The 14,890-nt window shown below is 50.7% G+C and overlaps 1 protein-coding gene across 1 annotated transcript; it reads right to left on the reverse strand.

Annotated features, from left to right (window-relative positions):
- Positions 1-5,856: 5,856 nt before the first annotated feature.
- On the reverse strand, positions 5,857-13,908 carry Tysnd1 (trypsin like peroxisomal matrix peptidase 1). The gene is made up of 4 exons (XM_021649408.2): positions 12,685-13,908; positions 11,159-11,289; positions 9,063-9,248; positions 5,857-6,634 (listed from the first exon to the last, which is right to left on the reverse strand). Exons 1-4 carry the CDS (start codon positions 13,848-13,850, stop codon positions 6,417-6,419), a joined length of 1,701 nt encoding a protein of 566 aa, XP_021505083.1. The 5' UTR covers positions 13,851-13,908; the 3' UTR covers positions 5,857-6,416.
- Between the last annotated feature and the right edge of the window lie 982 nt (positions 13,909-14,890).

The raw sequence follows: 14,890 nt of genomic DNA on the forward strand, positions 1-14,890 counted from the left end.
CAAGTGCATACCCGCTGTATACCCAACCCTGCGTCTGACACTGTGGGAGAGGGAAACAGGTATGTCTTTTGGTCAATGATGGCCTGGAGAAAGAAGGGTTTAAACACAAAACTCAGGAGCTGAGATGTCTCAGTAGGTAGACCATTTGCCTATCCTGGATCTCCTGGCTTTGTTACCCAACACCACAAAAGCAGGAGGATTAGAAATTCAAGGTCATCCTTGGCCACTACATCCCGTTTGAGACCAGTTTGGGTTTCCAGAGATTCTGTCTGAAAATGAACCCATCAAACCACCGCCACCAACCGCTGCCTGATGGTAGGGATGCACACCTTTCATCCCAGCAGAGGAGGATCTCCTTGACTTCGAGGCTAGCCTGGTCTACGGAGTGACTCCCAGAACAGCCAGAGCTACACAGAGAAACCCTGTCTAGAAAAACCAAAACCAAACCAAACCACCACCAACAGCAAAACTGCCACCACCAAAAACATCTCTTGTCACCTATTGCCTCGAGGAAGCATGGAGGCCAAAAAAAGTGTTCAGGCCTCTCTCCCATACTGAAGTCATCACTGAGTAGAGGAGAGAGGCCAGCATGTTTGCAAAGTCACAGAAGCATGGCAGAGACGTGAAAGCCAGAGAGTTCTAAGCTACACAGGGAAAAGAGAGGCCATCTGTCTCAAAGCGAATATTGTCCCTACCCTAGGAGCAGTAGGCAAGTGTCTGTGAGATCACTTACAAGTCTGAGCTGAGTGTGCTAGCTCATGCTTGTACTCACAGCCACTGGGGAGGCTGAGACAGGAGAATCACAAATCCAAGGATAATCTGGGCTACAGAGTGAGACCCTGTCTCAAACATATATAGAAAGAAGATAACATTTATTGGGGGGGGGGGGTTGGTTGGTTTTTGTTTTGCTTTAAAAACTCATTTTTATGAGAATTTCACACATAAATATATCACTTCCATCCCTCCAACTCCTCCGATGCCCACCCACTTTCTATCTTCTATAATTACTATGGTTGCACATACAGCAAGAGACAGAACCTACTTGAAGGGCTCTCTAACAGGCCTGGGCATGACAAATATGGTGCCAGCAGGCTTCACCCTTTTCCCTTCCCTCTCCCTTGCTAAACCGTTAAATTACATTCCTAAAGCTAATCCCCAAGGTCCATTCCCTTAATTGGCCACTGACTCATTTCTGAGACTGAATACCAAGGTCCAGCCATCAAAATTCATTATTCGGCTACCCTGGCTAACCAACTCATTCTAGACAGACTTCCCTTTCTCCTTAAAAACCACCTCCGCACACATACCTGCAGCGACCTTTGTCTAGTCCAGAAGCAGCTCCCCACTCCCACTTGTCCCTCTGGAGTAATAAATCTCCTTTGTGCTGATAATTTGGTGTCTGGGTGTGTTCTGAGCTGACCCTAAGCGCCCTCCCCACTACTAAGTCCATTTAATGTTGCTCTTATGAATATGTAACCACCTGGGAATAGGTAATGTTAGCAGGGGACTTGTCCCTAGAGAAACCTAATTCATAGTCTCTCTCTCTCTCTCTCTCTCTCTCTCTCTCTCTCTCTCTCGATAGCCATTGACTGCCTGTAGCTCTTTCTTCAGAGATGGGGCCTTGTGGAATTTCCCCCATCCACATTGCTATGCTGACTGGCGTGGTTATTATGCAGGCCTTGTTTAAACACACTTATTGTTGAGATTTCATGGCGGCACCATGTCTAGAAGACACTGTCTCACAGCATCTTGGTCCTCTGGCTCTCATCCTGTCCCTTCTTCCTCAGTGTTCCCTGAGCCTTAGGTGTTGTGGTTCTGTTGTAGATGTATCAGCTGGGGCTGGGCACCCCATTGTTAGCTTTTCTTTATGTTTTGATTAGTTGTGGATCCCTGCAATAGCCTCCAGACTGCTGAAAAAAAAAAGTTTCTTTGATGAGGCTTGAGAGCTACATTTATCTGTGGATAGAAGGATAAGTATTTAGAAGACAAAAAGTGTACTTACTTAGGAAAATGACAACAGTGGGTGTTCCTCTAGGGTCCATGCCCCAGTCATTTGACTAAGTCTACTGTGGCAGGGAAGAATTCCCTCCCCTTGAGTAGACCTTAAGTCTAATCAGAGCTGTTGGTTACCCTGACGACAAAAGTGCTGCTGCCGCACCACTGCAATGTCTCGCCCTGCAGACATCTGCGGGCGTTACAGACGGGCAGGCCTACTGACTGCTCTTCTCCCCTGGCAGCGTGCATGGCACCTTCCGGTACCATGAGTTAGGCCTCAGAGAGGCTTCCAGGTCAGCCCCAGCTTGATTCCCTGAGTCCTGTGCCCATGCTCTGCGGTATCTTCAGCAACAGAGTCACAACTTCAAGTTGTGGGAGGCAACCAAGGGCAACAGCAAGTTTGGGGGGGTCAGGAGAGATTATTTCTGGGCTCATACCTTTCATCCCAGCACTCAGGAGGCAGAGGCAGGTGGTTTGAGGCCAGCCTGGTCTGCATAGTGAGTTAGCAATACATAGTGAAACTCATTTCTCAAAAACAAAACAGAGAGAGAAAGAGAGAGAAGGCTCATTTCTATGAGACATTTCAACACTGGGCCTGGCACCCAGCTGCTTGTAAAATAACAGATAACAGATATTTTATACTAGCTTGCCCAAGACTATGTGTTCTTGTGTATATGTGTGTGTGTGTGTTTGTGTATTTGTGAAACAGGATCTCAGGCTGGAGAGATGGCTCAGTAGCTAAGAGCCCACCCACATGGCAGCTCACAACCCTCTAAACCTCCAGTTCCAGGGGGATCTGTTGCCATCTTCTGGCCTCCAAAGGCGCTAGGCACATAATGTGTTGTACAGGCATACATACATACATACATAAGCACACATATACATCCTTTTTAATTAAAAAAAAAAAACACAAACGTTTGTGTCCAATGCTCTTAATATGGGGACATGTGACCAATCCGATCTAGAAGACACAGGTGCCTGGACTCACCTCCAGCCGGAAGAGGACCTGGTGTCCTCCGTTATACATCTTGATCTCTGCCCACAAGCCCAGCTGCACCTTCCTGTTCTCTATACACAGCGCAGAGTCAGAGGCGTCCAAGCCTCCAGGGCCTCCAAAGAGAAATCATTGCTGAAGACTGGCTGCAGAGAGCCTTCAGGTCATGCTTGCTTTAATCCTGCCAGGGAAGACTGGCCAAATGTGGGGTCAGCCAGGTTCAAGAAGCCCTGGGTATTATTTAATGGCCTGCAGGCACCTGTGATCCATCCAGCGCAAAATCAACCATAAACTTGCTTGCTATGTGAGATTTTTGCTTTGCAGCTTGATCACATGGTTTTTGAGTATGAGCCTTGTAAATGACAGTATCATGTTATATTATGGAAAGGCTGGCTGTGACTGACAGGTGATTACTGTGTCACATCTCTGGGTGTGTCTTTCATAGTCCAGAGACAGTTCCTGTGGACTTTGGCCTAAGCCATGGGTTCAGTCTTCAACGGGTTCTTAATATGATGGGGTTCCTGGGAGTTGAAAGACAAGATGTGGCCCCCAGCTGCAGGGGGCATTAAAGCAGTAGTTCTCCACCTTCCTAATGCTGCAACCCTTTAATGCAGTTCCTCATGCTGTGCTGACCCCAACCATAAAACTATTTCGTTGCTACTTCATAACTGTAGTTTTGCCTTGAAGCCAGAAAGTCTGTCAGCAGGAAAAGGAACTGTCCATAAAAAAAACGTTTAGCAGGCAGAGTCTCCTTTGTTGTGTCCAGTAAGTCTGAGAAACCTACTGGGCACTTGTCATGTAACATGGGACAGAAAGACCAATGGGGACACTTCAATCTGCTCAGGACCTGGAGCTTGGAAAAGGCTTCCTGGAGGAGCCAGGAATGAACATGGTTGGAAGATTCCAACTGGCAGCCTGAAAGGAGAGGGTTCAAAAAGTCTGAAAGGGAAAGCAAGTTGGAGGGGCAGGTGTATTGGAGGGATGGCAGGTGTGTGGGAGGCATGGCAGGTGTTATGGTTTGGGTGGCAGGTGTTATGGGATGGCAGGTGTTACAGTTTGGACGGCAGGTTGACAAGGGATGGGTTTGTGATGGTTAATCTTGACCGTGGACTTGGATTAATAGATGCTCAGGAGATTAGCAGAGCTGTGTCTGTGACTCCAAGGGCATCTTTACAAAGACACAGGCAGGTCCAGCCTTTGGACATTGCAACACCATTAACATCTTCAGAGTTCATAGGGGAGACCATGTGATCAGGATCAAAGGCAAAAACAAAACAACAACCCTGTGGACCAGGGAGATAGCTCAGTGGTTAGGCCCTTGCCTCACAAACAGGACCTAAACTTAGATCCCCAGCACTCACATAAAGGCAATTACAAAGTCCAGCAGTGGTGGCAGCACACCTTTAATCCAGCACTTGGGAGGCGAAAGCAGGCGATCTCTCTGAGTTCTAGGCCAGCCTGGTCTACAAAGCAAGTTCCAGGAAAGCCAAGGCTTTGTTACACAAAGAAACCGTGTCTTGAGAAAACAAAACAAAACAAAAACAAGCAAACAAACAAAAGCAAGTATGGTAGTGTGCCTACACTCCAGCACACCTGGGGGTCACATCCTGCCCTGGCTCCTTTCCCTGTATGCAATGGTGTGGCCTGCTGTGTTCCACCTTGCCCTCCCCTCCACGACAGACGGATACACCTAAAACTGAGCCAAAATAAATTCCTTTTTTACTATGTTTATGTTAGTCATTCTGTCATTGCGATGAGGAAAGTAACACAGCATGTCCAGCCTGGCTTCTCCTACCCCTAAGGACTGTCACAAAAAGTGAAAGGCAAGATTTTCTATTATTGTGCCACATGTGGGTGATGCAGAAGCACACATGTGTGGGTTGAGGACAGCTCTGTGGGACTGGTCTTCTCCTTCCACCTTTGCGTGGCTTCTAGGGGTTGGACTCAGGCATCGGGCCTTAGAGGCAAGAGCCTTTACTGTCTGAGCCATCTTGCCAGGTTTTCTGGTGGGTAGCCAGCATCTTATTGCCAAACAGAATACTTGATCCGGGACAGGGTTTATGTAGTCCCTCCAGTGTCTGTCCCCAGGCTCTTCCATGTCACACCTCACTGTCCAGCCATGGGTGTCCAGGGCCTTTGAAACTGGGAATCAGGGCTCACTACCTGACAAGAGACTTTGAACCTCTGGATGCCGGAAGCAGCAGGAAGGACTGGAACTATCCCCACATCATCCTGTCTATGTGTATGCTTGTTTGTTTCCACCAGAGGGTCTCACTATGTAGCTCGAACTGGTCTGGAACTTGCTACATAAACCAGGCTGGCCTATAACTCAGAAGACTCCTGCCCCTGCCTCCCAAATTCTGATGCTCCTGCCTTTGTCTGTCTAGTGTTGGGATTGCAGGCATGGGCTTCCATGACCAGTGCTGAGGTTCAAACCCATGGCATCATGCATTTTAGGCAGCATTCTGCAGCTGAGCCACATCTGCAGCCCCGAATCACTTTTTGTTGTTGTTGCTTTGGTGTTTTTTGTAGTACAGGGGATCCAAATCCAAGCGCCCCCCCCCCCCACACACACACACACAAACACAGGCAAATGATCCAGCACCAGCTACACCCTCAGTCCTTATTCACTTGACCCCCTCCACTATGCACATCTTGGGCCTATTTTGGGCTTCTGCACACACCTGTGGACAGGATAGGCCAGCTTTCCAGGACCCACACGTCTCTGGCAGCTTTGGGCTAGGCTGGCAGACAAAACACTGGGATATGAAACCTGCTGAGAAGCAAAGCAAAAAAGCAGGTTTCCTTGCCAGGTGCTGGTCCATTCCCCACTGTGCTTTTAAGGAGAAGCAGCCCAGACACAGAAGTGACGCCATCAGACTGTTTATTCCCCAGCTCCCACCGCACATACCACCTGAGTCCCAGGCTCTGGGCTAGAAAATGAAGGCACTGTGTCAGAGCAAAGGCCTAGGTGGCTCTCAGGGATCTGCCTGTATGTCACTGCGGCAATAGGAAGACACTCCTGTTACCGGCTGCTGGGACTCTGGGCTGCCACGCAGAGTACAGAGAGCATCAAGAAAGAGCCCTAGCCCTTCACTTCAGGTAGCCAGGGGCTGTCAGGTGGAGAGATGCCAAACTGGGCTTGGGCCACCCTTCCAGCAGCATCCGCCCAATGAGCTAGAACCCCCCAGAGGGAACAATGATACTGCTGAGCTAGTTCTGAGAGACACATAGGACAGGCTCAAGAAAGCATCCCAAAGTAGATCCACAGAGTTGCACAGGAGTTTGTTCCCGGATGGTCAGTGGGTGAAGATGAGGTGGTGGCTTGGGCTGTGCCTGGGCAGGGGACTGAGGTGTCACAGTTGCCACGTCAATACACTTCTCACAGCCATCGAGTGGTCTGCCTTCTCCCAGAAGGAGGACAATCTCAGAGCTTGCTCCTTGGGGCTTCAGGCAGGGGCCGCTGCAGCCGCCACACCACCCTGACAGGTTCAGTGGCGTGGTCCAGCTCTCGAAGGCCACACAGGTCGCCAGTCTGACCATACTGCGTCAGGGCTGGCTGGAGCACTGTGATGGGAATGCTGAAGTTCAGGTGTGGGTAGGTGGCCCCTGTATTGTTGTCCCGAGTGTTGCTGGCAACAATGCCTGTTGGAGTGAGAACAAACAGGATGTGAAGCAATGGATGGGGGATCCATGGCCCAGGGAGGACTTCTCCTTGAGGGAGAGCTGGGGGCTCTGTGGGGGGTGGGTGTGTGGAAACGCCCAGTGTCAGGTGCTCCTCATACCTCACCCGCTGCCCGGCCATGCTATCTCCTTCACACTGTCCATATAAAATAGCCTTGCTCACTTCTTTGGGCATCTTTCTCTCTTACTGAAAAAGGGCAGAAATCAGTGTGTGCTTCCACAGCCTGTGCAAAGGCTCCCAAAACAATCACCAAATGAACCAAGGGGGGCAAGTAAGCCAGACTCACACTGCTTTGCTGGCGCGCTTTATGTCAACTTGGCACAAACTAGAGTCATTTTAGAGAAGCAAACCTCAATTGAGAAAACAGCCCCATCACATTGGCCTGTTTTCTTTTCTTCTTTAAAAACATTTATTATTTTTATTTTTTAATAAAAAATTATTTTAAAAACATTTATTAAATTTATTTTTCTTTATTTATTATGAGTGCTCCATCGTCACACTACCAGAAGAGAAAATCAGATCCCATTACAGATGGTTGTGAGCCACCATATGGCTGCTGCAATTTGAACTCAGGACCTCTGGAAGAGCAGTCAGTGCTCTGAATCACTGAGCATTCTCTAACCCATATGGTGGGTTTTCTTGATTGATGTAAAGGGCCCAGCTCACTGTGGGTGGTGCCATCCCTGGGCTGGTGGTCCTGGGTTCTATAAGACAGCAGGCTGAGTAAGCCATGGAAAGCAAGCCAGTAAGCAGCACCCCTCCATGGCCTCTGCATCAGCTGCTGCCTCCAGGTTCCTGCCCTGACTTCCTTTGATTGATGGGACTGTGATGTAAACAGAATAAACCCTCCCCTTCCCAAACTGCTTTGGATCATGGCATTTATCACAGCAATAGAAACTCTGAGCAAGGGGCTGGGGAGATGGCTCAGTGGTTACTCCCTTTGTAGACCAGGATGGCCTCAAACTCAGAGATAGGTCTGCCTCTACCTCCCTGAATGCTGGAATTACAGGCATGCACCACCGCACCTACCTTTTTTTTTTTTTTTTAAAGAGCATTTTAAGAGTTTTAACTCTTTAGAGATGGCTCAGCGGTTAAAAGGACTGGCTGCTCTTGCAGGTTTGATTCCCAGCACTCACACGGCAGTTCACAACCATCTGTGGATCTAGTTAAAAGGATCTGGAAGCCTCTCCTGACCTTCGTGAGCACGAGTGCTCATGATACACATACACTCATGCAGGAAAGACATTCATAAAATAATACATAATAAGTGAGGCATGGAGGTGCACGGTTTTAATCTCAGCACTCAGGAGGCAGAGGCAGAAGCAGGTGGATCTCTGTGAGTTCGAGGCCTGCCTTTTCTACAAAATGAGTCCAGGTCAGCCAGAGAAACCCTGTCTCAAAAAAAAAAAAAAGAAAAGAAAAGAAAATAATAAATGCATATATATGGATTGCCAAGAGTAAGGTTTATCACTGTAGGAGACAACAGTTAGAATAAGCAAATGTAGAAAGAATGGCAGCCAGTACGTGTCAAGAAGTGCTGGACAAGTAGTCTGGGCAGCTCCGTGTGTAGGCTGTTTGCCATGTTAACAAAACAGCCTCCAGTTTGGTGGTTTTGTTCCTTTGTTAGTTTGTCTGGTTTGGCACTGTAAATCAAACCCGGGGCAAATGCTCTTCCAACTCTCTCTTTAAAAAATCCTGAATTCAGGCCAGGTGTGATGGTACACCCCTATAATCCTAGCACTTGGGAGGCAGAGGCAGGTGGATCTCTCTGAGTTCAAGGTCTGCAAAGTGAGTCCAGGACAGCCAAGGCTACACAGAGAGAAACCTGGTCTCAAAAAACAAAAAACAAAACAAAACAAAATCCTGAATTCATCATCAAAGCTTAAAAATTGGTGGTGGATGCCTATAATTCCAGTTTTTTGGAGGCAAAAGCAAGAGAATTAGGAGTTCAAGGCCATCCTTGGCTATATATTGAGTTCAAGACCAGCCCAGAAAACATGAGATCCTGTCTCAAAGTAAAACAAATACTGGACAACCATAAAAAGGTTCTCCCTTCCCTCTTTTTTTTCACAAGTCTAGTTCTGTAGATGTTTGAGTTCATAACCCTCAGACTAACCCAACTCCTACATTTCATAAACTAAACAAGATTTAGTGACTTACCTAAGGTCACAGCAGTGGCCAGAACTGAGGGCCACCGGCCTACCTCTGGCCCCTCGAGCTGAGCATCCTTCTCTCTTCTCAGAGGCAAAGTAGCTGAAAATTTCAGCTACCTAACTCAGTACAGGAGGCCCACCATCATCCCAGAAGGGGCCCCCAAGATGGATGCAGGATATCACTGGCAGGATCAAGGCTCTGTCAGTGAGACTCGGAGTGAAAGGAACTAGTTACCCAAGAGGTCCCCTGAGCGTGTGGAGAAGAGGGGTCCTCCGCTGGAGCCTCCATGCACGGCGCACGTGGTCTGTAGCATCACTGGGGTGTCATCCACGTGCACTACAGCCGACAGGATGCCTGAGGTCACCGAGGGCCCGCAAGCCTGGCCAAAGACACCAAAGCCCACGACACTGACAGGCTCACCTGCCAGAGAAAGAAGGAGAAAAGTTGGGTACCTCCAGTCTATGGTTCTCCTTTCCTACCCTCTCCAAAGGTCTATCCTCTCCCCTTGAGTTCCTGCTCATGCCCTCCCACACTCCTAAGCGTCTTCTCCTGGAACCCTTCCGGGAGATGCAGAATTTTGCTGTGTTTCCAGTGGCATGTGCCTAACCACTATTCTGGAGCATCAGGCGGGTCCCCAGTCCTCACTCCTTTGCTAAACAGGTAGTCACTTTTGAGCTGTCACCCAGCTCACATGTGAATTAATATTCATCTCTCTCTGGGACCAAATTTCTTAGTGAAAACATGCAATGGTGGCATGGGTAGCCCCACTTCTCCAGGTGCTATGAAGGAACAAGGCACAACTTACTCAGTCCTCACCACAAAGGCACACCAGCCCCATGTGACAAAGGTGCAAAGGGGAGGGGAGGGGAGGAGTTAAGTGCCTGAGGACACCTGCACTGGAGAAGAGATGGTAATCCAGGGGACTGCTCTCTTTTGTCACCAAATGAAATGAAATATTTGGGTCTAGAGACATTGGTAGAGTGCTTGCCTGGCATGCACAAACCCTGGGTTGAATCCCCTGCATCCCATAAACCGAGTGCAACAGCACACTTGTAATCCCATTACTTAGGAGGAAGAGGCAGGAGGATTAGAGGATCATGATTATCCTTGGCTGTATGCGGTGTTTACCACCCATGGGGCTACTTAAGACCCTGCCTCGAAATATAAAAATGGAGGAAGGAAGGAAGCCATACATCTGGACTTACGTAGTAGGATCAGACTTCCACCCCAAAGCATGCCACCAGAGCTCCCGAGAAATTTTAATTCAGGACATGGCTGCTCTGGCAAGAAGTCACATTGAAAGACCTAGGTCTATGTGATCTGACTGGAATTCAAACACACCTTTAACCCAGAAGACAGAGGCAAACAGATCTGAGTTTAAGGCCAGCCTGGTATAGAGCAAGTTTTGGGTAAAGAAAAGCTTAGGTCCAAGCATGGTGGTACAGGCCTTTAATCCCAAACAATGAAGGTAAAGTTAATTCATAGAAGGAAGCACCCATGTTTGAAAATGGTGTCAAACTGAATAGTTGAAAAGTGACAAATCAAGAGAAAAATTTGACAGAATAGGATACACCCAACTCTTACGAGGAGAGGAAATGGAAGCTACTTAAGGGGCAAGAGAAAGAGAGAGAGAGAGAGAGAGAGAGAGAGAGAGAGAGAAGGCAGTTTTACTAGGGCAGTAATAGAGAGACATGTTGCAGAGAGAGAGAGAGAGAGAGAAAACACTCAGGTGAAGACTGAATGAGCCAGAGAATGAGAAGAAGCCAGGAGACTAGAAAAGATTGCTGGAGTTAGAGGCCAAGCAGAGCAATTTAGAGGCTGAGAGAAAAGCCAGATTGAATAAATTAGTTGGGAGAGGAGTTTGAGCCAGAACGGCTGAGTTGAACCAGCTAGCAATGAGTTCAGAAAGAACAAGAAAAGGTGATCTTATTTAGCAGTGAGTCTCAGAGCCTGAAAACATTGTAGGCCTAGGTTAGATTGTACAGAGGCTAGACGCTTCTAGGCCTAGGTTAGCAGACAGAGGCAGGAATCCTCCAAGACAGCAATTACCTCAGGAGAATAAAAGTTTCTTTTACAGCCCAGTACCCCTATCAGGTACTCAGGCCTGATAGGTATCAATGGGGTATCCTCTTAGCTCAGCACCTGGGGTGCCATCATACACAGGAAAATCTCCAGTAAGAACCCCAAAATTCCACCAAAGCCCCCAACTCCCTTGCACGGCAGGAATGGGGAAAGGAGCTGGCTATTGGTCCTCGCAGGTTGATATCAACACTGACTCCTGCCTGGGGTCCAGCCTGGATCTGCATCACGTCGGTCCCTTTGTCCTTTACCTTCATGGAAGTGCTCGGCGGGGACAGGCGTGGGAACACCCTTCAGGTCCTCTTCTAGGCTCAGCACTGCTATGTCATACGGCGAAGTCTCCAGAGTGGCAAACACCACTCGTCCCCAGATTGCCACATCCCTGGGGACACAGGAAACAAGTGACAAGCTAGCCTTCTGATGCCTTGGCACTGGTGAGAGGGCAATAGGAGAGTCATGGAATGGACTGGTTGTGGTAGCACACCTTTAATTCTAGCACTTGGGAGGTCAAGGCAGGCGGATCTCTGCGAGTGCTTCACAAACTGCAGCAGGCTTCCACACAAAGCTGCAGATGCCTGACCCTAACCCAGCGAGCACTGTGACCAGGCCTTGTTGATGCCTGCGGACACTGTGTCACTTCGTCCTCATAAGCCTACCAACAGGGCCCTGGCAGTGTCCCCTTTAGATGGTGCAGCTGAGGCTCTAAGATACGCAACCCTCCCAAAGATCACAGAGTGCATAGTGCGGAGGGAGGGCAGGCCTATGAGAACTCTGTACTGCCTCACTCATGGCCAGCCACTGCAGGGAGGGTGGGGTTCTCTCTCCATGTTCCTAGCTGTCCCAGAACCCACCAGATACAGGGGCACCCTATTTCTACCTACTCTGCAGGGTAGCCACTTTCAGAAAGCCTGGTGATTTCCTTAAGATCAGCAGTCAAGGGGCAAGTGAGTGAGGAATTGGGGGCCACACCACAGGCAATCTGTTTTCACTATGGAACGATAGCCATTCAGTCTTGGGCTGGTGGGGACTCTGGCATAACTGGGCTGGATTAGTTTTCAGAAATTCAGAAAGGCCTGGGCTGATGGTTAGGCAAGGGCCAGGCTTAAAGCCAAGGTGCTACTTTGTCCTAAGTGAAGCCCCTGAGGCTACAGAGGACACAGAACCACAGAAAACCATACCAGGAAGCCAAGGCCACTGGCCCACTGCCAGAGCAAGAAAGGAGGGTAAAGGTGCTTCTCTTTACAGTGGGACTAAGTTGACTGTCTAAACTCCCTGCAGAGCTACACTCTGGGATCACTCTCGCTGTCCATCTGCGTGGGCCCAAGCCCTACGTTCTAATTAGAAGCCCTTGCACCGCTCATCTTCAGGTGGCAGGGCAGCCCTGCTGAGGGCTTAGGGGACCCTCACTGGGTAGGCATCTCATCATCTTAGGGCCTTTGTTTACCACCTACAGGGTTGAAGTCTTTAGGGTAGGCCTTCTCTGGCCAAAGAGCTTTAATGGAGCCTAAACTGCAATGCTAAGATGAGAGCTGCCCGAAGAGTTTCGGACTAGTTGAAGGGCCTATGGTCCCACGGGGCCCCATGCTAACAGTTGCTTGTGCCTGGCTGTTTGCTCAAACTTCACTGGACCCTACCAAGAGGTCCAAGTCCCCTCACCGAGGGGTCCTGGCTGTAAAAAATGAACCGAGGTCTCTAAACAGTCTCTACAGGCATTAAGAGTGCCCCCAAAGGGCCTCGACACTAGGACCTGGTGAGGGGAGGCAGCCCTGGACCTTACTTGGGGGTGGCCGAGTGTACCAGGACCCTGGCTGCTTCCCGGGGAGCCACGTGACGGCAGGTCACCACCAGGCGAGGTGCTACGGCCACTCCAGAGCCCCACACGGTACCACATTCCACCAGCACGGCTGCAGCTGCCCATGGGGGTCCGAAGTCTTGCACGGGCAGGTCCCGCGGCACGCCCACCTCCGGCGGCTGCAGCGCGGACAGAGAGGCTGAGCCCGGATGCAGGCGGGCGAGCGCGGATCGGGCAACCTGGAGCAGCGGCGCGGCGGCGCAGAGCAACGTGAGGCCCACCCACTCGCGGGCCTTCCAGCAGAGGGGCGCGGCCACCAGCGCCACCAGCGCCCCCGCAGGTCGCGCCGCAAACACTCCGCCGCCCTCCGTGCCGGGTAGGCAGCGCGCGTCGGTGAGCAGTAGCGGTCCGGCTGCGTTGCTAAGCACGCCGCGGCTGAGCGTGTTAAGGAAGATGTCCGGGCAGAAGGCACCGAACGGAGAGCCACAGGCCAGCAGCGGTGCGCCCTTGGCCACGGTTCCCAGCCGTGCCACGGTCAACGGCGGCCCGCGCCTCTCTTCCGCCGCGCCCGGCTGCACCCGCAGCAGCGCGAACCACCCGAGAGCGCGCAGCTGGTCCTCCTCCTCCTCCTCCGACACCTCGTCATCGGGCGCCGAGCTCACGAAGTGCCACTGTTCGGCCGCTTCGGCCCCGAAGAGCCGCGCGAAGTGGGAGCGGAAGGCCGGGCAGCTGAGCAGCAACAGCAGCTGCGCCGGTCGCGGGGGCTGCAGGGGCCGCGCACGGGACCGGCTCGGGGCGTCGGGCTCGAGGTCCAGGCTTGCGCACTGAGGCGTGCACAGCCCCGGGAGTTCCTGCTCCCCACGGCCCGCGGGGATGGCAGCCGTGGGTCCCCACTGCACGTGCAGGCGCAGGTCATCGCTGCAACTGTCGCCAGGCAGGAAGGCGGTATCGGTCTGGGTCAGCGCCGCGCTGCCGGTCCGAAGAAAGGGGGTGAAGATACCCCCGTGGCAGAGCACCAGGCCTGGGCTGCGGCTCAGGATCACGCCGCTGCAACTCCATGAGCCCGCGTCGGGCTGCCCGGCCCGCGAGGCACTCACCACGCAGCCGGCCTGCTCCGCCACCCTCATGGAAGGACCCCAAGGCCTTCCCATGGCTCCCCGAAACGTCGCACAACGGCTGTCAACTCAGGGCGACTGGCGCAAGCGCTGACTTAGGTCTCCTCGCTGAGCCCGATTGGCTAAACCCAAGCGAACGCCCCTATTGGCTGGGCAGAGCGCCGAGTCCCGATTGGCTACTGATGCTAATCCTCCTTTCCCCGCCCTCCAATTTATCCAACCTGAGACTCGGGTTCTAAGGGCCAGAAGAAAGCTCCTGGACGACAAACCAGAAGCACCACAGAGATACTGACGAGGGCGGCACTCCCCAGCCGAATCTCGTACTTGGCCAGCATATAACTGGACCCCACTAGGACAATATGGGCCAAGGGAACCCTTGGTTGATTCAATATCTGCTTTGATTTTTTTCTTTTTTCCCCGAAACAGCGTTTCTCTGTGTAGCCCTGGCTGTCCTGAACTCGATCTGTATACCAGGCTGGCCTTGAACTCTGGGACCCACCTGTCTCTACCTCCCAAATGCTGGAATTAAAGGAGTGCTTCACCTCGACCCCCTTCACTTTGAGGAATTTAAAGTAAATCCTACAGCAATCCACTAGCGGGCACACGGCTCAAAAATTACTCACAGGACAGTTATTAAAAATTCCCACACCACAAATCTAGCTTTTAGAATGGAGACATGGTCCAGCTTTTGGCCCACACTAGTGTCAGCAGTGTGGGATCAGAACTTCAGCAACCCTTCTTCTGTCTTCAGTCTCCCTAGAGTCTGGGGATTACAGCTTTACCCTTCCCATGGATCAAATTATTTACTTCTGAGCATGCATAGTTCACATGACATTTCTAACCACCACTCAGGATTTATGTTAGTTCAGGGGGCAAATATTTTTATTTTGAAAGTCCAGAATGAAGAAAAAAGTTCAGGTTATACAATCTTCACCTCCAAATACTCAGCATACAACCCAAAAGTCATACAAAAATCACATGACAAAATTGTGCTTTCCCCACCATTTACAAATGAATCAAGACTGGAGAGAGGACTCCGTAGTTAAGAGCAGTTACTGGTCTTACCGTGGTACCAT

Source organism: Meriones unguiculatus, chromosome 16 (assembly GCF_030254825.1).
Source record: "Meriones unguiculatus strain TT.TT164.6M chromosome 16, Bangor_MerUng_6.1, whole genome shotgun sequence".
NCBI lineage: Eukaryota > Metazoa > Chordata > Mammalia > Rodentia > Muridae > Meriones > Meriones unguiculatus.